The sequence below is a fragment of the Neoarius graeffei genome, chromosome 11 (genome assembly GCF_027579695.1).
Source record: "Neoarius graeffei isolate fNeoGra1 chromosome 11, fNeoGra1.pri, whole genome shotgun sequence".
NCBI classification, from domain to species: Eukaryota; Metazoa; Chordata; class Actinopteri; order Siluriformes; family Ariidae; genus Neoarius; species Neoarius graeffei.
In genome coordinates this window covers 64,685,077-64,709,706 of record NC_083579.1, presented here as the reverse complement: position 1 = coordinate 64,709,706, position 24,630 = coordinate 64,685,077, and the positions used below count along the sequence as shown (strand labels likewise).

General features: G+C 38.9%; 1 protein-coding gene across 2 annotated transcripts; it reads left to right on the top strand.

Annotated features, from left to right (window-relative positions):
• The first annotated feature begins 839 nt into the window (after window positions 1-839).
• Window positions 840-24,245, top strand: LOC132893959 (otoferlin). 2 transcript variants are annotated; one of them, XM_060933139.1, is made up of 42 exons: window positions 840-888; window positions 1,088-1,205; window positions 1,714-1,768; window positions 2,040-2,171; window positions 5,531-5,593; window positions 5,692-5,776; window positions 5,932-6,091; window positions 6,184-6,370; window positions 6,462-6,648; window positions 8,084-8,307; window positions 8,959-9,067; window positions 9,158-9,335; window positions 9,422-9,542; window positions 9,638-9,738; window positions 10,031-10,121; window positions 10,234-10,350; window positions 10,462-10,614; window positions 11,140-11,329; window positions 11,423-11,547; window positions 11,651-11,785; window positions 11,870-12,031; window positions 13,723-13,842; window positions 13,935-14,096; window positions 14,401-14,563; window positions 14,851-14,921; window positions 15,050-15,079; window positions 15,378-15,509; window positions 15,643-15,699; window positions 15,759-15,764; window positions 16,214-16,297; window positions 16,977-17,111; window positions 17,212-17,343; window positions 17,430-17,557; window positions 17,669-17,839; window positions 17,999-18,159; window positions 19,666-19,808; window positions 19,989-20,077; window positions 20,195-20,293; window positions 20,387-20,628; window positions 20,753-20,931; window positions 21,055-21,155; window positions 24,065-24,245. In XM_060933139.1, the coding sequence occupies exons 1-42, from the start codon at window positions 840-842 to the stop codon at window positions 24,243-24,245; spliced, it is 5,328 nt and encodes a 1,775-aa protein (XP_060789122.1). The 2 variants fall into 2 exon arrangements, with proteins under 2 accessions (XP_060789122.1, XP_060789121.1); XM_060933138.1 differs by lacking the exon at window positions 15,759-15,764 and having other exon boundaries at window positions 15,643-15,712; window positions 16,179-16,297.
• Window positions 24,246-24,630: the final 385 nt, after the last annotated feature.

Sequence of the window (24,630 nt, the reverse complement as noted above, 5' to 3'; positions counted from 1 at the left end):
TACAGTTCCTCTAATTGAACGATAATTCAAAGTGACAAACATTACTTTACAGTTTATAATGTACACATGTATCAATTAATATTAATGTGTTCGTGAAGGAGGCCATTCTAAAATTGACACTTTTTACTGCTTTGTTCAGGTAAATAAATTCCAAACTAATTACAATATTCTGGGGTGTTTTAGATACCAAATTCTTAGATACTTAACAGTTAGAGGAACCTTTTTAAGAGCTTTTCTTTGGATAGTTAATGGTTCTTAGCTTCCTAAAACGATCCTCCTTCTAGGAAACCTGATCTGTTTTATTGTCCTACATAGAACTTTTAAGGGTTCCTCCAGAAGGACAACTTACAACTTAAGTTGTACCTGCTAACTTTGTTCAAAATCATCAAATTGTATGTTCATAGGGCAGCATTACATAAAGTGGGTAGCTCTGGAGCCTTACAGACCAGGGTCCCCGCTTCAATTCTAAGCTTGGGTTACTGTCTGCGTTCACATGAGTTTCTTCCAGGTTTCCGGTTTCTTCCCACTGTCCATAAACACACAGATAGGTGGATTGGTTATGATAGATAGCCTTTAGGTGTATGTGAATGGTGCTCTGTGATGAACTAGTGTCCCATTTGGAGTGAATTCTCCTGCCTTATGCCCAGTGTTCCTGGAATTCCCACAATCCTAACCAGGAGTTAAAGTGGTTACTGAAGATGAATGGATTAATGAATTAATATATCGTCATTGTACACTCTGTACTCCATTGTATGTGGATATTTAGGAGTAACTAATGGTGCCACATCCACATTTCTCTTCTCTGGTTCACAGAGTAAAAAATAACGCATTTCTCAAATATGAAGCGTGGAAAGTCCCGTGGCTCTAAGGAGGATGGGAAAGGTAAGTGCTATAAGGCTCAATTTGAACTTCATTCCATGGGTCATAATAGAATGCATCTTTGAGTTCGTTTTCATTTCTCATTACAAATGCATGTATAATCTCAGTATGCTGTAAACTAAAATGTTCATGTAAAAAAAATAAAATAAATAAATAAATAAATAAATGTCATTATCGCAATAAACCTTCACTGTCTTTGTATTCTAAGATGAACCAGCCATCCTGGAGACAGAGGTCTTGGACAGAAGGTTTGGCAAAGGACAAGACCCTGACACCATTTCACTGGCCTCTGTCACTGCTGTAACAACAAATGTTTCCAACAAAAGGTGAGTTCAGTTCATTTCAGTTTTATTTGTCATATGTATGTTAACACAGAGTCAACTTACAATGAAATGCCTTGGACGAGATAAGAACCAGAAACAAGTCTCTCAGCATTGGAGCCTACATGAGTTTAACAGTATAGCAATAAAAAGAGATTCAAAGTCCTAAATATAAAATTGGAAGTAAAATTAAAGTAAAAACATGCATTGTCTCAGGGGGTAGTGTGGGAAGGGGGTTGTAGCACAAGCGCCGGTATTACACATAGGAGAAAATGACGCGTACGAGTACCAATAATTGCACATTGTTGAAGACAAATTAAGTACTAACTGTGTAAACAGAGTTTTGTGATATGTTGGTAATTATGTAAACAGTAAATATGTAAATATGCTGATGATATGTAAACAGGTGAGCATGAATCTACTGTAACCGCAAAATATTGAATGCTGCATTAAGATGGTGAAGTGTAACAAATAAACATTTTATTATATATTGTTTGTTTTACTTATATTCCAGATCGAAGCCTGACATCAAAATTGAACCTAGTGCTGGAAGACTGATGGATTTTCAAGTACGTTAAAAAGCACACATATCTAGTATAAATATTACTTTCCCCAATTACATCAATTGTAGATATACATTCATTTCACAAGGTGGATTAAATGATCTAAGATTTTTTTAAAAAGTGTCAGTAAATGTAAAAAAAATAAATAATTTAACCACATCCACTGAATTATCTTGATTAAAATTCAACTCTAGGACTCCTTAGTCTTTAAATCCTAAATACATAGTCCTTAAAATCATGCACGGAAATTTTACTTATGTACGTTAATGCATTTTAGGTCAGTATTACAGTCATTGAGGCTCGACAATTAGTGGGCTTGAACATGGATCCAGTGGTCTGTATTGAAATTGGTGATGAAAAGAAGTACACTTCAATGAAGGAGTCAACCAACTGCCCTTACTACAATGAGGTAATGTTGACCACCAGGGATATGAACATATTTGTGAGGAACCTTGTTGAAACCCATTCTGTAGGGTTCTACATACAACATTTAAACATTCCTGTAAAGGTTGTTTACATTTACGAATATATTGTATCATGCTGATTCAGTCATGTAAAAAAATAAGTACATCCCATGGAAACTGTAGACTTTTCTCAACATATTTAAACAAGCAAACTCTTTTGATACAGTGCCGACAGATAAAGGTGATGAACAAAACAATAAAGAAAATTTGCTCTTTCAATCATTTATTCAACAAAATATCAATAGATGTAATATTCTTCTATGGAGAATGTACATACACCCTTTGCTTCAGAAACTAGTACTGTCCCCTTTAACAGAAATAACTTCTAAGCATTTTGCATAATTGTCCATGAGTCTCTGACATCAGCTTGCTGAAATTTTTGACCAGACTTCCATTCAATATTCCTTCAGTTGCAAGGTGTTTGAGGGTTTTCTTGCATGTACTGCCCTTTTCAAATCTCCCCACAACATTATAATGGGGTTCAAATCTGGGCTTTGACTAGGCTGTTCCATAACCCTCCATTTTTTCTTCTTCATTTTCTTCATTCCTTGGTGGATTTGCAAGTGTGCCAAAGACCATTATCTTGTTGAAAGGTCCACCTCCAGTTCAACTTCAACGTTTGAACAGATGGCCTCACATTATCTTCAAGCAATGAATGCAAGCTTCACAGTCCCTGCGGCAGTAAAGCAACCCCAAATCATAACATTTCCACCACCATGCTTCACAGATGGTATGTGGTTCTTCTCCTGAAAAGCCATCTTTGGCCTGCACCACACATGTACTCTTACTGTGGCCAAAAAAACCCTACCTTTGATTCGTCTGTCCAGAGCACCTATTTCCAAAAGGCCTCATCTTTGCCTATATATTCACTGGCAAACTGTAGTCTTGCTCTAATGTTCTTTTTGGACAGCAAAGGCTTTTTCCTGGCACACCTCCCATGCAAGTCAAATTTGTCTAACCTCTTTCTGATTGTAGAGGCATGCACTTTCACACCAACAGTTGCAAGAGTCACCTGCAGATCCAATGATGAAATTTTGGGGTTCTTGGAGACTTCTTTTAGCATCAAATGGTCTACTCTTGGGCTGAATTTGCTGGGGTGGCCAGTCCTTTGACAAATTGGCAGTTGTTTAAAATTTGCACCACTTGTAGATTATTGTCCTTACAGTGGAATGATTTATTTCTAATAATTTAGAGATCTTTTTCAATCCCTTGCCAGAATCATAGGCATCCACAATCTTTTTTTCTGAGGTCCTTAGAGAGTCTTTAGATCTTGGTACAGTATGATGACACCACACACTTCAGTAGCAAAGAGAACACCAAGCCCTAGCTGTCAGGTTTAAATAAAATGGGTTCCACCTGCAGGAGGTTCTAATCAATGGCACCTAATCTGGAACACCTGATTCTAATTTTATGGACTTGAAAGTGTGATACAGTGTCTTGCAAAAGTATTCATCCCCCTTGGAGTTTGTCCTGTTTTGTCGCATTACAAGCTGGAATTAAAATGGATTTTGGGGGGGTTAGCACCATTTGATTGACACAACATGCCTACCACTTTAAAGGTGAAAATTTTTATTGTGATTCAAAGAATAATTAAGATGAAGAAACAGAAATCTGGAATGTGCATAAGTATTCACCCCCTTTCATACAAAACCGATAAATAATAGCTGGTCCAAACAATTCACTTCATAAGTCAAATAATTAGTTGATTCAGATCCATCTGTCTGCAGTCAAAGTGTAACATGATCTGTCACATGATGTCTGTATAAATCAACCTGTTCTGGAAGGATCCTGACTCTGCAACACTACTAAGCAAGCAACATGAGAACCAAGGAGCACTCCAAACAGGTCAGAGACAAAGTTGTGAAGAAGTATACATCAGGGTTGGGTTATAAAAAATATCCCAAACTTTGAATATCCCAGGGAGCACCATTAAATCCATTATAGCAAAATGGAAAGAATATGGCACCACTACAGACCTGACAAGAGAAGGCCACCCACCAAAACTCACAGACCGAACAAGAAGGGCATTAATCAGAGATGCAACAAAGACATCAAAGATAACACTGCATGAGCTGCAGAGATCCACAGAGGAGATGGGAGTATCTGTCCGTAGGACCACTTTAAGCCATACACTCCATAGAGTGGGGCTTTATGGAAGAGTGGCCAGAAAAAAAGCTGGTGCTTAAGAAAACACATTTGGAGTTTGCCCAACAGCATGCGGCAGACTCCCCAAACACATGGAAGAAGCTTCCCTGGTCAAATGAGATCATGGGAAATGCCATGTGTGGTGCAAACCCAACACCCTGAGAACACCATTCCTACAGTGAAGCATGGTGGTGGCAGCATCATGCTGTGGGGATATTTTTCATCTGCAGGGACAGGAAAGCTGGTCAGGACTGAAGGAAAGATGGATGGCATTAAATACAGGGCAATTCTGGAGGTAAACCTGTTTGAGTCAGCCAGAGGTTTGAGTCTGGGACAAAGGTTCACGTTCCAGCAGGACAATGACCCTAAACATACTGCTAAAGCTGCACTGGAGCAGTTTAAAGGGAAACATGTTTAAATGTTTTGGAATGGCCTAATCAAAGCCCAGACCTCAATCCAATTGAGAATCTGTGGCATAACTTGAAGATTGCTGTACACCAACACAACCCATCTAACTTGAAGGAGTTGGAGCAGTTTTGCCTTGAGGAATGGGAAAAAAATCCCAGTAGCTAGATGTGGTAAGCTAATAGAGACATACCCCAAGAGACTTGCAGCTGGAATTGCAGCAAAAAGTGGCTCTACAAAGTATTAATGGGGGGGAGGGGGTGAATACCTATGCACACTCCAGATTTCTGTTTTTTTCATCATCATTATTGTTTGTGCCACAATAAAACAACAACTTGCACCTTTAAAGTGGTAAAATCCATTTTAATTCCAGCTTGTAATGCTACAAAACAGGACAAACACCAAGGGGGATGAATACTTTTGCAAGACACTGTAAATGTAAAGGTGTACTTACTTTTCCAGGGTGTTCTTACATTTTGTGACTGATTTTTTTTTAATTTAAATTATGAAATTGACTACAAAATGTCAATTTTATGTGTAGTTTGTTGGAGTATATCACCTTTATCTCTAGGCATTATAGCAAAGAGAGTGTTGTTTGCTTGTTTAAATATGTTGAGAAAAGTCTACAGTTTCCACAGGATGTACTTATTTTTTCACTTGACTGTATATTTAAGTGATTTCATTTCAAAACAGTAACTCAGCATTTTCAATTTCCACAATTTTGACTTGATCTATTGTTCCTCACACTTTTTAGTACTTTGTCTTCGACTTCCACGTTTCTCCTGATGTCATGTTTGACAGGATCCTGAGGGTGTCAGTAAGTTCTCTTTTAAAGTTACTCAAGGTAGTGTTTAATCATCTTTTTTCAGCCATAGAAAGATACCCTTTCTTCACTATAATATAAATTCTTCATAGGTAATCCATTCTAAAAATCTTCTGCGAAGTGGAACAATGGTTGGTACCTTCAAGATGGATGTGGGAACAGTTTATTCACAGCCTGGTAACAAGCAAATGTCTCTTCCATTCTGCTTAAGCTGAATATTTTAATCTACAGTGAGAGTAAAAGCATTTCTCACAGTGTATCTGTAGCAGCTGCACAATATTTGTGAGAGGCAAGTCTGCTAAAAAGCTAGTAAAAAGTTGCTTCCTTCACAGACCACCAGTTCTACCACAAATGGGCTGTTTTATGTGATCCTGATGACATCACTGCAGGGTGTAAAGGCTATGTCAAATGTGATATTGCTGTGGTTACAAAAGGTGAAAACATCAAAACTCCACACAAGGCCACTGAAACTGATGAGGATGACATTGAGGGGTAAAAGGAAAACATACTGTCATACAAAAAAATTGCCCACGTTAGTGAAAAACAAATATAATATTTAATTTATCTGTTATTCTTTGTTGTAGGAATCTTATGTTGCCAGAAGGTGTTCCAGCTGACCGTCAGTGGGCTCGATTCTATGTAAAAATCTACAGAGCTGAAGGTTTACCAAAGATGAACACCAGCATTATGGCTAATGTGAAAAAAGCCTTCATTGGTGAGAATAAAGACCTGGTGGACCCATATGTTCAGGTGCAATTTGCTGGTCAAAAGGTGAGATTTTTTAATCTGGTTAACATTCATTTATCTACATTCACACTTTCACATGGCATTTTAAATATGGCCTCTTTCTTGTGATGTTTAGGGAAAAACCTCTATCCAGAAAAGCTGCTATGAACCAATCTGGAATGAGCAGATTGTTTTCACTGAACAATTTCCACCACTGTGTAAACGCCTGAAGGTTCAAATCCGTGATGCGGACAAAGTGAATGATGTGGCTCTTGGAACACATTTCATTGACCTACGAAAGATCTCAAATGATGGCGATAAAGGTGAAGATTACAAGTCATATTTTATTGCCATGTTTTAATACTGTAGCCTTTTATATTATACGGACATGGGTGGTTTACTGGAAAATATGCCATTCGTATTTTTCATATGAGCTACATCTGGGACATGGAGAACCAAGACCATGACATATTTTGCTATATGTCACTTACAAGGAAATCCATGAACTGTCTTGATAAATTTGGGTACTTTTTGTTTGTGAATGTGTCTATATAATAAAAAGAAAATTACATGTTAGCTTGAAAATATGTAGTTTATCTTCTCTTGTTAAAAAACTTGCATTTTTCACATGAAATACATCATAGATCTGAGTGACATAATTAAATAATATTGGCTGGCTTTGAGTGGTCTATCAGATATATTCCATTCAGCTAGCATGATACTGAACGAGTCGAAGATGAGTTCAATATCATGCTAACTGAATGCAATATATCTGATAGACCACGAAAAAAAGCCAGCCAATATTATTATTATACATACACACTCTCTTCATATCAGCATTTTCAAAGGCCAATGCTAGCTTACCCGAGACTCAGTGCTGTTAGAGCGGCAGTCCAGTTACCTTCCAGCCAGTGTAGTGTTAGCGAAGGTCAATGCTAGCACAGTCAAGGTGAATATTATTATTATTATTATTATTTTCCCTGTGTAACTTAGTTACTTTTAAAATCAACATCGACAACTACACACAACGGAGCAACCTGGCAGCCAAAATTCTCTCAAAATCTTCCACTTTTAACAAAGCAAACCTCGCAGCCATGTTTATTTACAAATTGTCACAGTTACTCACTAGCGTGGAAGTTTTACATCGCCAATGTGTCTCTTTTCCAGTTTTTCGATGTCCGTTGGTATGCTTTTCTCTTGTAAATATGCGTGAAGAATCTCTAATGAAGTTTTGGTAGCCTTTCGGGTGTTCAGCGCATCTTCAGTTTCAGTTTTCAGTTTATTTATTTAGTGCTTAATTATAGCGTAGCTAATCCTAGCAGTAGCACTGGATTAGCCTAATCTTCTCTCTTTCCTGGCGGACAAAGAGATGATTCTGTGCATGTGCAGCAGAAAAGTTTTGTCACTGGATATTCACATGAGCTCTGATGAGTGACGTCATGTTGTCTTGACAACATGCAATATTGTAACAATATTGCATGCTCATTCTCCACTGGGGAGAGTGGCGTAACACATGTAGGATAAGCGATATGATGATAGTATTGCATGCTGTCAATAAATCCACTAGAAGGGAATAGAATACATGTTTTTATTCGACGGAAAAAGTGTCCCATACATATAATAATTCCCGATATTTCACTCCAATGACATCACTCCCAGTGTTTTCCCGCTGACTTGAAATGTCAAGTGTAATATGCTCTATTTATAACATAATATCTTATTCAAACTTATGGGTTCATCTACTGATCCACTTACCAGGCTTTCTCCCCACTCTGGGGCCAACCTGGGCGAACATGTATGGTTCAATACGGAGCTACACCCTCATGGACGAGTATCAGGATCTGAATGAGGGCCTGGGAGAGGGAGTTTCATTTCGGGCCCGTCTGCTGATCAGCCTGGCTGTGGAGATTTTGGACACATCCTCTCCAGACACAGTGTACTCTTCTGAGGTCCAAGTAGAAGGAGTGCCCAATATTTCAGAGGTAAGTGATCTGAAGATAGGAAAGGTCATTACTGGGCAATTACATGGAATTATTGGTACTCTTTTTTTTTTTAAGGAATATTCTATAATATTAATTTAGAACATCCTTTGTTAGTGAAAAAATCTTGTCCGTAGTAGGATAGAGACACTGCTTAAGTGTTAAGATTTAAATATATTAAGCATGCAATTAGATTATTACAACAGTAATAGTATAAAACAAGTCAAAACTATATATATGATATAAAGGTACCAATTTTATCTGCAATAATTTCTTTGATGTTGTTTCTGTAAAAAGTTAATTCTACTGCTTTTTAAGGCAAAGGGATTTTGAACCTACAGATCATATTGGTTGATATTTTCTGGTTTTCAGAAAATTGCTAGAAAGAATTAGGTTTATATTATTAAAACATTTCTTTCCATGATATATTGTACATATAATTATGTCCAAACTTTATAACTTGATTAAGCCAAGGTATGAATTTAGGTTTTCATAGGTTTGGTAATGGCATATCCTAATTGTCTCTATTTAAGTGTACAATTTTATTATACGTATGCTTAGTTTTATGTTATATAGTACAGAAAATGTATGGGAAGTTCAAAAATACCAGAACAGATATATTTATGTGTTTTGTCCCTGTGTCCCCAAATCTAGAATGCTACTGGAAAAATCGAGGAATTTTTCTTGTTTGGAGCATTTCTAGAAGCAACAATGATTGACAGAAAGATTGGTGACAAACCCATTAACTTTGAAGTTACAATAGGTAACAGGAAAAATCAACATTTCCCATCTGATATTTATCCAAAAAAAAAAGTCAAAGGCCTAAGTTAATAAACTGTCTGATTTATACTAGGAAATTATGGCAGTGACATTGATATCCCTACCAAACCAAGAACAAAGAAATCAAAGAAAGGAGAAGGTGATGAAGAGTCTGAACTCATCCAAGGCTCCAGTGATGAAGAGTTGGATGATGGTGGAGAACTGGAATCAGTATCTACCACTCCACCAATGAAACCAGTCATCACTGACAGGTAGGTGAATATCTCTATTAAAGTAAAGATATGCCCATCACACTGCAGTCACTGTTATTGTTGGTCATTTTCTATTCATTCCACAGGAACTACTTTCACCTTCCATATTTTGAAAGAAAGCCGTGTATTTATATTAAGAGCTGGTGGCAAGATCAGAGAAGAAGACTATACAATGCCAATATAATAGACCACATTGCAGATAAGTTGGTAGGTTATATATTTTAATAAATTGTTAAATCTTGCAGCACTATTCCTGATTACATGTCTAAAACTGATTCTGATATTGGTTTATTACTTAAAAGGAAGAAGGACTGAACGATGTTCAGGAGATTATTAAGACGGAGAAAGCTTTTCCTGAGCGTCGGCTCAGAGGAGTTCTAGAAGAACTGAGCAATGGCTGCAGGTTTGTAAAGTTTTTTCCAACATACTCCAGGGCTGGGTTCCCCAAATCTTGTCCTGGATGGCTGGAATAGAAAACAGTTTGATAATTTACCTCAATAAAGGGCTGATTTAATGCACCAGTTAAATACCAGGCTTAGAATGTACATTAGGGCAGGGAAATCAGCAAACTCTGCCAGCCATCCCCGACTACTATTTGGCACACCTGATTTAACAAAACATACTGCATCAAATAAATTTCATCATGAAATGATGTTATTATATACATTCAAGAACTAAAATAATGCCTCTTTTAGCGACTTTCTAACACTGGCAAACAAGGACCAAAGCCAGACAGGGATCACAAAGTTGGATCGAGAAAGGCTGAAATTATGCATGTGGGAACTGGTACGGTACTTGAAGATGCCACAAAATTCTCAAGCTTCAAATATGTTTAATTTTACATTTTTGCTTGTATGTTGTTGCTGTTTTTTTCTAAACTGTTTAATTATATCTTTAGGAAAATATGGGCCAACAAGCAAAGGCAATGCGATCTCAAGTGAAAAAGAAAACTGTCAAGGATAAAGTCAAATTGACACAAAACTTCCTCCAGAAACTGAGATTCTTGTCTGATGAGGTAATATTGACAAACTACCACAAATAGTTCCCTGGGCTATTTTCCTATGCTATTTGATAGTCCAAAAGTGGAAAACAATACAATATGTAAAACAAATCTGTTTTATTGCAGCCTCAGCACAGTGTTCCAGATGTTTACATATGGATGATCAGCAGTGGAAAACGCATTGCATATGCTAGAGTGCCCTCCAAAGACATCCTTTTCTCTAATGTGGAGGAGGAGATTGGGAAAGACTGTGCAAAAGTCAAGACCGTTTTCTTCAAGGTGAGATTCAATCCAGTAAAGAACTAATTTCTTTCATACTCAAGAAGTCAGACTTGATTTTCAATGAAACAGCCGATATCATGCTTTCTAAACTTATTTATATATCTCATCTCATCATCTCTAGCCGCTTTATCCTGTTCTACAGGGTCGCAGGCAAGCTGGAGCCTATCCCAGCTGACTACGGGCGAAAGGCGGGGTACACCCTGGACAAGTCGCCAGGTCATCACAGGGCTGACACATAGACACAGACAACCATTCACACTCACATTCACACCTACGGTCAATTTAGAGTCACCAGTTAACCTAACCTGCATGTCTTTGGACTGTGGGGGAAACCGGAGCACCCGGAGGAAACCCACGCGGACACGGGGAGAACATGCAAACTCCACACAGAAAGGCCCTCGCCGGCCACGGGGCTCGAACCCGGACTTTCTTGCTGTGAGGCGACAGCACTAACCACTACACCACCATGCCGCCCTTATTTATATATAATAATTCTAAATATTTCTCTATTGATTTCTTTAGCTCCCAGGTAAAAAGAGCTTTGGACCAGCAGGCTGGACTGTCCAAGCCAAGACTGAAATTTACCTCTGGCTGGGTTTGAACAAGCAGCGCAAAGACTTCTTGAATGGACTACCAAATGGATTTGAGGAGAACAAGGCTGTCAAAGGCCCGGGAATACACTCATCACCACCAATCAGCTTGATCTACACCAGTAAACAGAATTTATTTGGCTAATGTCACAAGTTAAAGATAAATCAGATGTAATTCTGTCTATAATCTAACTGTTTGAAATTGCTTCTAATAGTGAAGCAAATCTTCCAGCTGAGAGTACACATGTACCAGGCAAGGAGCCTGTTTGCTGCAGATAGCACAGGCCTTTCTGACCCCTTTACCAGAGTCTTTTTTTCAACTCACAGCCAGGTCACAGAGGTAAGAGTCTCCTCTTTAAAATAAAACTTTTTTTTAACCTTCAACTTGAAAGAATAACCCATTCATCCAATTCAAATAAAATCATATGACTCGCTTCTCTCAGATTGTGAACGAGACCCTCTGCCCCACATGGGATCAGCTTCTAGTATTTGACAATGTTGAATTATATGGTGAGGCTGGTGAGCTGAGAGATGATCCTCCAATTATTGTCCTCGAAATCTATGACCAAGACAGTATGGTAAGCAAGTAAATACTTTAACATTCTGGTAGCATGCTCAAAAATAAGTCAGTGCTGACAATGCACATTTTGATCTATTTGTAGGGCAAAGCTGATTTTATGGGAAGGACATTTGCAAAGCCAATTACTAAGATGACTGATGAGCATTATGGGCCACCACGATTCCCTCCTCAGCTAGAGTACTACCAGGTGTACCGTGGAAACTGCTCCGCTGGTGAAATGCTTGCAGCTTTTGAACTACTGCAGGTGATAAGGCTATAGAGATGTGCTTACCAGATTTTTAAATTGTATTACAACCCCGATTCCAAAAAAGTTGGGACAAAGTACAAATTGTAAATAAAAACGGAATGCAACGATGTGGAAGTTTCAAAATTCCATATTTGATTCAGAATAGAACATAGATGATATACTGTATATCAGATGTTTAAACTGAGAAAATGTATCATTTAAAGAGAAAAATTAGGTGATTTTAAATTTCATGACAACAACACATCTCAAAAAAGTTGGGACAAGGCCATGTTTACCACTGTGAGACATCCCCTTTTCTCTTTACAACAGTCTGTAAACGTCTGGGGACTGAGGAGACAAGTTGCTCAAGTTTAGGGATAGGAATGTTAACCCATTCTTGTCTAATGTAGGATTCTAGTTGCTCAACTGTCTTAGGTCTTTTTTGTCGTATCTTCCGTTTTATGATGCGCCAAATGTTTTCTATGGGTGAAAGATCTGGACTGCAGGCTGGCCAGTTCAGTACCCGGACCCTTCTTCTACACAGCTGTAATGCTGTAATTAATGCAGTATGTGGTTTGGCATTGTCATGTTGGAAAATGCAAGGTCTTCCCTGAAAGAGACGTCGTCTGGATGGGAGCATATGTTGCTCTAGAACCTGGATATACCTTTCAGCATTGATGGGGTCTTTCCAGATGTGTAAGCTGCCCATGCCACACGCACTAATGCAACCCCATACCATCAGAGATGCAGGCTTCTGAACTGAGTGCTGATAACAACTTGGGTCGTCCTTCTCCTCTTTAGTGCGAATGACACGGCATCCCTGATTTCCATAAAGAACTTCAAATTTTGATTCGTCTGACCACAGAACAGTTTTCCACTTTGCCACAGTCCATTGTAAATGAGCCTTGGCCCAGAGAAGATGTCTGCGCTTCTGGATCATGTTTAGATACGGCTTCTTCTCTGAACTATAGAGTTTTAGCTGGCAACAGCGGCTGGCACAGTGAATTGTGTTCACAGATAATGTTCTCTGGAAATATTCCTGAGCCCATTTTGTGATTTCCAATACAGAAGCATGCCTGTATGTGATGCAGTGCTGTCTAAGGGCCTGAAGATCACGGGCACCCAGTATGGTTTTCCGGCCTTGACCCTTACACACAGAGATTCTTCCAGATTCTCTGAATCTTTTGATGATATTATGCACTGTAGATGATGATATGTTCAAACTCTTTGCAATTTTACACTGTCGAACTCCTTTCTGATATTGCTCCACTATTTGTCGGCGCAGAATTAGGGGGATTGGTGATCCTCTTCCCATCTTTACTTCTGAGAGCCGCTGCCACTCCAAGATGCTCTTTTTATACCCAGTCATGTTAATGACCTATTGCCAATTGGCCTAATGAGTTGCAATTTGGTCCTCCTGCTGTTCATTTTTTGTACCTTTAACTTTTCCAGCCCCTTATTGCCCCTGTCCCAACTTTTTTGAGATGTGTTGCTGTCATGAAATTTCAAATAAGCCAATATTTGGCATGAAATTTCAAAATGTCTCATTTTCGACATTTGATATGTTGTCTATGTTCTATTGTGAATACAATATCAGTTTTTGAGATTTGTAAATTATTGCATTCCGTTTTTATTTACAATTTGTACTTTGTCCCAACTTTTTTGGAATCGGGGTTGTAAACTAATACAGTTTTCTACAAATATTTTAGATTGGACCAGGTGGAAAGGCTGATCTCCCCCCCATAGACGGACCCACAGATATGGACCGTGGTCCAATTCTGCCTGTTCCCATTGGCATTAGGCCAGTCCTGAGCAAATACCGCATTGAGGTGAAAAGCTCTTTTCTACATGCAAGCATAAGTGATGCTATAAATACAGTCTATTTTAAAATCAAATCACTCATGAATTCAATTTTCTGCAGATTTTATTCTGGGGCCTGAGGGACCTCAAGCGAGTAAACCTTACCCAGGTTGACAGACCACGCGTGGACATAGAATGTGCTGGAAGGGGGATACAGTCAGCTCTCATTCCTAACTACAACAAAAATCCCAATTTTAGCACGCTGGTCAAATGGTTTGAAGTGGTAGGTTTCAATTGACGCATGAATTCCAAAACTGGATAAAACTGGCTTTATTTAAAGAAGACTCGCTTACATGAGAGGGTACTCCAGTCCTGGGGGCCAGTGTCCTAAAAAAGTTTATTATTCCCTATTCCCAATACACCTGGTCCAAGTCATCAAGTTGGATCAAATGCATTAGAATGAGGTAAAACTTGTGCAGGGTAATGCCTCCAGAACTAGAGTTGAGAATCCCTCTCTGCATTATTCCAATGTATGAAATAACATTCAATATTACAACCAGAAAAATAACACCGTTTTGATTTAATAGGACCTGCCAGAGAATGAGCTTCTTCATCCTCCTCTGAATATTCGAGTTGTGGACTGCAGAGCTTTTGGCCGTTATACACTGGTTGGCTCTATTGCAGTCACCTCATTGCGCAAATTCATCTACAGACCACCAGACAAGAGTGTCAACAATTGGTCTGCTATGGGTGGGTATATGATGAATATCTAAATAAAATTATATTGTAAAATTCTTGAATAAATAGGAGTGTACTCCAGTCTAGACCATGACCTTTCCCCAAGACATAAAAGCAATCACATTCCATTTAAAGGAAAGCTGGTAAGAAACACTTTCCACCTTGATACAAAGAAATGGCAATCAAAGTGGAACAACTACAACGCATCTGTTTCACAGAGTATTTTAGAGTGCTTGAAAGTGCTACATAGCTGAACGTATAAAACAAATACACTCTGGCATTCTGTATTTGACCTTCAGAGGAAATTGTGATCCACACTGAACCTGAACATGCTGTGAAGAAGATGGAGACAATGGTCAAACTTGACTCAGTATGTACCTCAAAAATGCACTTCTGCGTTTATTTTTTTCCCCAAACATGCCTCTTCTGAAATTGTGAGGATTTGATCTTGCAAAAACACACAAAAAATTTTTTTGTTTGTTTGTTTTGCCCCAACAGGCATCTGATGCAGTTGTTAAGGTTGATATGGTAAGTATCCACCACTTTATCTGCGGTAGGTGTCAGGTATTGCTCAGATGACATGCCTTTCCATATTGTTCTATAAAGACATCCAGACACTGAAAGAACCATGAAAGAACTTGATTAAAAATATTTCCATTGTCAATCCCTAATTCCAAATTTGAATTATAAAAATTTAAACTTTTAAACTGGACCTCATAGCAATGAAATTTTAGTTTCCTTCTTCTCTAATGGTTACAGTAAATTGATCAAGCAAAATCGTCAAATCAATCATAAGGTGTTCAGCATAGTCTCCTCTTCATCATAGCCTGATGATGACAAGGAAGGAAAGGGAAAGAAGAAGAAGAAGAAAGGGGAAGAGGTTGAGGAAGAACCACTAGATGAGAGCATGTTGGATTGGTGGTCCAAATACTTTGCATCAATTGAAACACTCACGGAGGTAAGAGACAAATTTTATACACTTACAAAAGAATTGTAGACGATATACCAAGTGTCTTTAGAAACATAATTAACATTAGTTTATAGTTAAAATGTTAATATAAGTTCCATGTCACATGTTTACTACTATGAAGATCCTAAAAGCGCAAGAGGCTGAAAAGGCAGAGGCAGAGGACAGAGAGGACATGGATGCAGACGGGGCAGGTAAAGACAGCAATATGCCTCATGCTACGAACAGAAAAGTGAGGAGGGAAAGGTAGTCATTATTTGACATCATTAATAGGTCATAGGTATGAAATTACATGTTCTGTTATGAACCTACAGTATATAAATAAACTGCTAAAATGTTCTTTTTGATTCTAATGTTAATTTTCATGTAAATTGCTCTTTTAAATTCAAATATAAATACTGTTAAATTATAGATGTCAGGTTTTACAGATATTACAAATGCATTTCAATATAAATGTGGTTAAACTTAAAAACAGCTCAGTACAATGCTACAATTATAGTCTTTTATTGTCAGACTTTTGCAATTTATTTAATCATGTGCAGGCTAATAAATTGTCTGTCTTGCCTAATTTGTTGAGGAAAGATGCTATAGTATAATTCTTTGCATTAAGAATTCATGTCTTAAATGTGTGCAATGCCTGGTCTCCTTTCCTGTGAACAGATATCAAACCTGACTCTAATGCGAAAGGAAACAAGAAGAAAAAAGGAAAAGCCAAGGATAAGAACAAAGCAGTACCAGGGGAGGTTGACAAGAAAAAGTCTAAAATTGAGGAAATGAAGGTAAATTTATTAGCTCTTAGCTTTTATTGTTTTTTTTTTTCTAGACACAATAAGCCCCGGGCGGCACGGTGGTGTAGTGGTTAGCGCTGTCGCCTCACAGCAAGAAGGTCCGGGTTCGAGCCCCGGGGCCGGCGAGGGCCCTTCTGTGTGGAGTTTGCATGTTCTCCCCGTGTCCGCGTGGGTTTCCTCCGGGTGCTCCGGTTTCCCCCACAGTCCAAAGACATGCAGGTTAGGTTAACTGGTGACTCTAAATTGACCGTAGGTGTGAGTGTGAATGGTTGTCTGTGTCTATGTGTCAGCCCTGTGATGACCTGGCGACTTGTCCAGGGTGTACCCCGCCTTTCGCCCGTAGTCAGCTGGGATAGGCTCCAGCTTGCCTGCGACCCTGTAGAAGGATAAAGCGGCTAGAGATAATGAGATGAGATGAGACAATAAGCCCCCTGAGGGTCACCTCGCAATAACGGTTAGGGTTAGGGTTAATACTAAAGTATTGCAAGGAAACGCAAAAGTATTGTGAGGGAATGCAATAGTAGCTCACAAAAAAATCCCTACCATGACCCTTCAGGGTCTCTGTATAAATGGGACTATTGAAAGATTATTTCGGTGACAATGATGTGTAATTTTCTCTCAGGGTGATTATTAAATAACCGTGGAGTGTATATTTGGTTCCCCCCAACAGGTGTACAACAGAGAGCTAGAGAGTGAATTTGATCACTTTGAAGACTGGCTCCACACTTTTAATCTTTATCGAGGAAAGAGTGGTGATGATGATGAAAATTTATTAGATGAGGACAGACTTGTTGGCAAATTCAAAGTAAGCCCCATCAAAAATAATATGAAACTGTCTTTGCCACATTTCTTCGAAATCAGTTTAAGTGTCAGGTGTTTGATTATTTATTCATTTTTAATTGCAGGGCTCCTTGTGTATGTACAAAGTGTCAGATGAGCTGTATAGAGAAATGGGAATCGATTCCAACATGGGAACTTTCCAGAACCTTCCACACAATGACCCAATCAATGTCTTAGTTCGAGTCTATGTCATAAGGGTATGTACAACCAGATATAAGACTGCAAACTTATGTATGCTGTCTTCTGTATGTGTGAAATCCTAACTAAACTGAATTTGTCACAGGCTACTGATCTGCACCCTGCAGATATAAACGGGAAAGCAGATCCGTACATTGCAATTAAGCTGGGAAAGTCAGAAGTCAAAGACAAAGAAAACTACATCTCTAAACAACTTAATCCTATCTTTGGAAAGTATGTTTATATGAAGTTAATAGTTTTAATATGTTTCTGCATATAGCAAGATAAAAAAAATATGCTGGAAAATATGCTGTTAATAAAAATCCATTTCACTAATCATCCTAGATCATTTGACATTGATGCGACATTCCCTATGGACTCCACTCTCACCGTGTCCATCTATGACTGGGATTTGGTGGGCACTGATGACTTGATTGGGGAGACAAAAATTGATTTGGAGACTCGCTATTACAGCAAGCACAGGGCTACATGTGGTATCTCTTCAAGCTATGCAATGTATGTGCTTTTCTGCCAGGAAATACATGTACAAATTCATTTGCAGTCTAGCCTAGCATTGTCCATGGTACAGAGATAATATTTAGCCGATCATCCAACAAAATGTGACAGTTTTTTTATTTTTTCTCTTTACTCATTTTATCCATTTGTGTTTGGCAGCTATGGCTACAATGTTTGGCGAGACCCAATGAAGCCAACACAAATACTAGCAAAGCTTTGCAAGGATAACAAATTAGATCCACCCCAGTATGGCCCTGGAGGAAGAGTGAAGGTTGCAAATAGAGTTTATACAGGGCCAACTGAAATTGAGGATGAAAACGGTATGCAACTATTTTACAGAATAATCTTATTTTAAGATAAAAGTTTTCTGCCTTTAGGGAACATGAAATTTTGTACACACACACACACACACACACACAAGATAGATAGATAGATAGAGAGAGAGAGAGAGAGAGAGAGAGAGAGAGATAACAACAAGCTGACCTCGAACACCAAACTCAAGGTTTACCAGGCATGTGTCCTCAGTACCCTACTCTATGGCTGTGAATCCTGGACGACTTACACCAGGCAGGAAAACCGTCTGGAAAGCTTCCATCTTTGCTGCCTACAATGGATCCTTAACATTACATGGCAAGACAAAGTCACCAACACTGCTGTTCTGGATCGTGCCAGCTCTCTGAGCATGCACCTCCTCCACAGTCAGCACTGACTGCGATGGCTGGGTCATGTGCATTGAATGAAAGTTGGTCGAATACCCAAAGACATCCTGTACGGCGAACTGGCTATGGGACACTGCCCAGCAGGCCGCCCAGCACTGTGCTTCAGGGACATCTGCAAGCGAGACCTGAAGCAGACAGGTATTGACCCAAACATTTTGGAACTGCTCGCTGGTGACCGTAGCAGCTGGCATCCAAGAGGGAGTCAAGAGGGGTGATGAGGAACAAAAACAAAAGCTAGAGGCCAAGAGACAATGCAGGAATGACAAGAAAAAAAGCAGTCCCACCACACACTCCAACTTCATTTGTCCAACTTGTGGGAGGGACTGCCACGCCAGGATAAGCCTACTAAGTCATGCAAGGCACTGCACCCAGACCTGACCTGACAGAGCGCTACCATTGTCCAACGGGACTGACGTATATATATATATATATATATATATATATATATATATATATATATATATATATATATATATATATATATATGTGTGTGTGTGTGTGTGCGTGTGTGTGTGAGAGAGAGAGAGAGAGACTGTATACACTGATTATCTCATTACAATGCCACCTGTAAAGGGGTGGGATATATTAGGCAGCAAGAGAACAGTCAGTTCTTGAAGCTGATGTGTTAGAAGCAGGAAAAATGGGCAAGCGTAAAGATCTGAGTGACTTTGACAAGGGTCAAAATGTGATGGCGAGATGACTGGATCTGAGCATCTCCAAAATGGCATATCTTGTAGGGTGTTCCTGTATACAGTAGTTAGTACCTACCAAAAGTGGTCCAAGGAAGGACAACCGTTGAACCGGCTACAGGGTCATGGGTGTCGAAGACTCACTGATTCACATGAGACATGAAAGCTAGCCCATATGGTCCAATCCCCACAAAAGAGCTACTGTAGCACAAACTGCTGAAAAAGTTAGTGCTGTCTAAAACAGAAAGGTGTCAGCATGAACTTTTTCACCAGTTTGTGCTATGTGTGAAATGATGAAATCTCAAACCATGTGACTCAAAGTGTCTTTTTACATGTTAATCATGGTATTTAGGTCCCAATTAAGACAAATATATGAAAATATTGCTTACTGTTGCATAATGTGGATAATTTATGACAGGACTCAAAAAACAGACAGATGAGCATCTTGCTTTAGCGGTTCTTAATCACTGGGAGGATATTCCACGAGTGGGCTGCAAACTTATCCCTGAACATGTAGAAACAAGACCTCTACTGAACTCTAATAAACCTGGAATTGAGCAGGTCAGTGGTCTATCTTTGAGAATCTAAATCAGTGATAATTACAACACCTGAAATTCTAGAAATAAACTAGAACAATGGTTCTGGAAAGGAACTGCATCAAAATCTTGACTTAACCTCATTCTCAAAGTAAAGAGACATTAAGTCTTTCTCAACCATTCTATTTGACCTGTTTTTGTGTAGGGGAGAATTGAAATGTGGGTGGACATGTTCCCAAAAGATATGCCTGCACCTGGACCTGCACTTGATATTTCACCACGCAAACCAAAGAAGTAGGGTCCTTTACATAAACACTAACTTTGTCTCCTATAATTCACATTTAAAAGTTATAAATGAATGTCAGCTAATACATGATTTGAAGCTTTTAAGTGTCGTTTTCTTAATGACAGGTTTGAACTCAGAGTAATCGTTTGGAATACAGATGAAGTTGTCCTAGAAGATGACGATATATTCACAGGAGAAAAGTCCAGTGATATTTTTGTGAGAGGGTAATATGCATTTGTTGTTAATTATTACAACCATTTAACATGATCGTTTTTGCTGGTTATGTCCACATAAAGTTCAGCTTTTGTGCTTTTCAGATGGCTTAAAGGTCAGCAAGAAGACAAGCAAGACACAGATGTCCATTACCACTCCCTAACAGGGGAAGGAAACTTCAATTGGCGCTTCATTTACCCTTTTGACTATTTAATGGCTGAAGAGAAAATTGTCATTTCAAAGAAGGAATCCATGTTTTCCTGGGATGAAACCGAGTACAAGATTCCTGCCCGTCTGAATCTGCAAGTTTGGGATGCAGATCATTTCTCTGCAGACGACTTCCTTGGTGAGATACTCAACTGTTTTGCTAATTCACTGTCTGAATAATGTACGCGCATTTTTAAGATGCAAGGTTTTCATCACAAGTGAATGACTCATGTCTTTACATGAGTACTTTGGTTCCCATTCAGGTGCAATTGAACTAGAGCTGAACAGATTTCCTCGTGGTGCAAAAACTCCAAAACTGTGTACCCTTGACATGGTTCTTAATGAAAAAGACATGCCAATGGTCAACATCTTCAAGCAGAAAAGAATCAAGGGTTGGTGGCCGTTGATAGCCAGGGATGAAAATGATGAGATGGAAATCACGGTACATGAAGACAATACAATGCATAAACTACAATAATCACTCATTAAATGTAAAAAGCACACACTTGATTACAGATTTTTTCTTCATAACCTGTTTATCAGTGATACTGTGTCCATCTTTTAGGGGAAAGTAGAGGCAGAGCTCCACCTTCTGACAGGTGAAGAAGCTGAAAAAAGCCCTGTTGGTGAAGGACGGAATGACCCAGAACCTCTAGAGAAACCCAAGTAAGAGTTGATAAAACTGTCAAAAATGCAGACTCTTTTTCTCTGATTAATACAACGATACAGCTAGTAATGTTATAAAGATTGCAGGATGGGGTATATATGTATAGAATTTCATGTATTGAAATATAACAGTGTTGACTGTTATAGGAAATATGAAACCAGTGCATAGCATCTCAAAGTGGTTCTGTGTTACTTTTCTGGGAAACAGAATGAAACAGAACACGACATGTTCTGCTGACTAGCATAAAAAAATAACAACTTAACTGTACAGTGACAGATAACATTTTCTTAGGATATGCATAGTATATGAAGCTTTGTAAAGCATAAAGCATATGCTCTAGACATATATGTCTTCTACATTTAAGATCTGCTGCCTGAGTGTAGTACAGGCCAGTGCAGGGCCTGGATTGAGTCGTGCTCTTTCTGTGAGGATTCCCATGATAAACTTTAGTGACTAAATTTGTGCTCTCAATGCATGGAAACAATGCTCACAGACACAGAAGGAATTTCCCTTCAAAGAAAAAAAGATTGTAAAATGGTGAAAGTAAACAATAATAGTAGACAAATATTGATTTTAAATAGACATCAAAATAGAAAACGTAATCTTTTTAAATGGATACAAGCTACTTCAGAGACACTTATGAAATGACCGATTCTGCATCCCAAGTCCGGATTTTTACCAACCTCCGCTGGATGGTAAGTAGTGCTCTAAAAATAATGGTTATAGTGTAATTATAACCATAGTATGAAAATTGACATTTTTCTGCTTTTATCTCCCAGAATAGAGCCCCTAAAATGTGTATGACACAATTTCTCGTACACCCTGGACAAGTCGCCAGGTCATCACAGGGCTGACACATAGACACAGACAACCATTCACACCTACGGTCAATTTAGAGTCACCAGTTAACCTAACCTGCATGTCTTTGGACTGTGGGGGAAACCGGAGCACCCGGAGGAAACCCACGCGGACACGGGGAGAACATGCAAACTCCGCACAGAAAGGCCCTCGCCGGCCCCGGGGCTCGAACCCAGGACCTTCTTGCTGTGAGGCGACAGCGCTAACCACTACACCACCGTGCCGCCCCTGCTCTGAAAATATTAGACTATTATCTACAGTTTTATTAGACTTCAGATAGGCATACAGTGGTGCTTGAAAGTTTGTGAACCCTTTAGAATTTTCTATATTTCTGCATAAATATGACCTAAAACATTATCAGATTTTCACACAAGTCTTAAAAGTAGATAAAGAGAACCCAGTTATACAAATGAGACAAAAATATTATACTTGGTCATTTATTTATTGAGGAAAATGATCCAATAGTACATATCTGTGAGTGGCAAAAGTATGTGAACCTTTGTTTTCAGTATCTGGTGTGACCCCCTTGTGCAGCAATAACTGCAACTAAACGTTTCCGGTAACTGTTGATCAGTCCTGCACACCGGCTTGGAGGAATTTTAGCCCATTCCTCCATACAGAACAGCTTCAACTCTGGGATGTTGGTGGGTTTCCTCACATGAACTGCTCGCTTCAGGTCCTTCCACAACATTTCGATTGGATTAAGGTCAGGACTTTGACTTGGCCATTCCAAAACATTAACTTTATTCTTCTTTAACCATTCTTTGGTAGAACGACTTGTGTGCTTAGGGTCGTTGTCTTGCTGCATGACCCACCTTCTCTTGAGATTCAGTTCATGGACAGATGTCCTGACATTTTCCTTTAGAATTCGTTGGTATAATTTAGAATTCATTGTTCCGTCAATAACGGCAAGCCGTCCTGGCCCAGATGCAGCAAAACAGGCCCAAACCATGATATTACCACCACCGTGTTTCACAGATGGGATAAGGTTCTTATGCTGGAATGCAGTGTTTTCCTTTCTCCAAACATAACACTTCTCATTTAAACCAAAAAGTTCTATTTTGGTCTCATCCGTCCACAAAACATTTTTCCAATAGCCTTCTGGCTTGTCCACGTGATCTTTAGCAAACTGCAGATGAGCAGCAATGTTCTTTTTGGAGAGCAGTGGCTTTCTCCTTGCAACCCTGCCATGCACACCATTGTTGTTCAGTGTTCTCCTGATGGTGGACTCATGAACATTAACATTAGCCAATGTGAGAGAGGCCTTCAGTTGCTTAGAAGTTACCCTGGGGTCCTTTGTGACCTCGCTGACTATTACACGCCTTACTCTTGGAGTGATCTTTGTTGGGTGACCACTCCTGGGGAGGGTAACAATAGTCTTGAATTTCCTCCATTTGTACACAACCTGTCTGACTGTGGATTGATGGAGTCCAAACTTTTTAGAGATGGTTTTGTAACCTTTTCCAGCCTGATGAGCATCAACAACGCTTTTTCTGAGGTCCTCAGAAATCTCCTTTGTTCCTACCATGATACACTTCCACAAACATGTTTTGTGAAGATCAGACTTTGATAGATCCCTGTTCTTTAAATAAAACAGGGTGCCCACTCACACCTGATTGTCATCCCATTGATTGAAAACACCGGACTCTAATTTCACCTTCAAATTAACTGCTAATCCTAGAGGTTCACATACTTTTGCCACTCACAGATATGTAATATTGGATCATTTTCCTCAATAAATAAATGACCAAGTATAATATTTTTGTCTCATTTGTTTAACTGGGTTCTCTTTATCTACTTTTAGGACTTGTGTGAAAATCTGATGATGTTTTAGGTCATATTTATGCAGAAATATAGAAAATTCTAAAGGGTCCACAAACTTTCAAGCACCACTGTATACCGTATGGTATGGACCTATACTGCTAAATAACAGTTGCATTATACTGCCACATTTTACTAAAACAATTCATTTTTTTCAGTGTGTTTTTTTTCCTTAAGAATGCTTATTTACAGTCCTGAATATTTAGTGACTCATCTTTTTGTTCTCCAGTCGCCCTGACACAACGTTCCTGTGGTTCATCAGTCCACTCAAAGCAATCCGATATCTCATCTGCAACAACTACAAATGGCTGATCATCAAAATCGTGGTGGCTTTGCTGGTGTTAGCAATGCTGGGCTTATTCCTTTACAGCATGCCTGGGTATATGGTGAAAAAGCTACTTGGTGCCTAAATGGCAATAATATGACTTGTAACCACTTGTTTTACACTGACATCATCCTAGATGCAGTAACTTCAGTCTTAGTAGTAGTGATATATGAACTCTCCTTGAAATAACAAAAGTGTTTGCATATTGTTTGACTAAAACCATATTTCCATGCTTCAGTAATAGTAACAATATTGTCATGTGATTACATTTAAGATATTTATTACATTTATGTGATTGCATTTAAGAGATTTACTTTGCTTTGGCATATGTTTTGCTAATAAGATGAGGAAAATGGTAAAATACTTTTATATGCATGTGTATTTGAGAATTGGTGTCCCCAAGACATGAGTCTCTAGTGCAATGTTTGGTCAGTGTTTTTGGCAGATGTATGCAGTGACTATGTCAAAAG

Excerpts from the sequence above, each read along its gene's own strand:
- LOC132893959 (XM_060933138.1), top strand. The coding sequence starts at position 840 with ATGAAGCGTGGAAAGTCCCGTGGCTCTAAGGAGGATGGGAAAGGTAAG. Across the intron at positions 889-1,087 it reads GGAGGATGGGAAAGGTAAGT|ATGAACCAGCCATCCTGGAG; the intron begins GCTATAAGGCTC and ends TTGTATTCTAAG. Across the intron at positions 20,932-21,054 it reads ATGATGAGATGGAAATCACG|GGGAAAGTAGAGGCAGAGCT; the intron begins GTACATGAAGAC and ends TCCATCTTTTAG.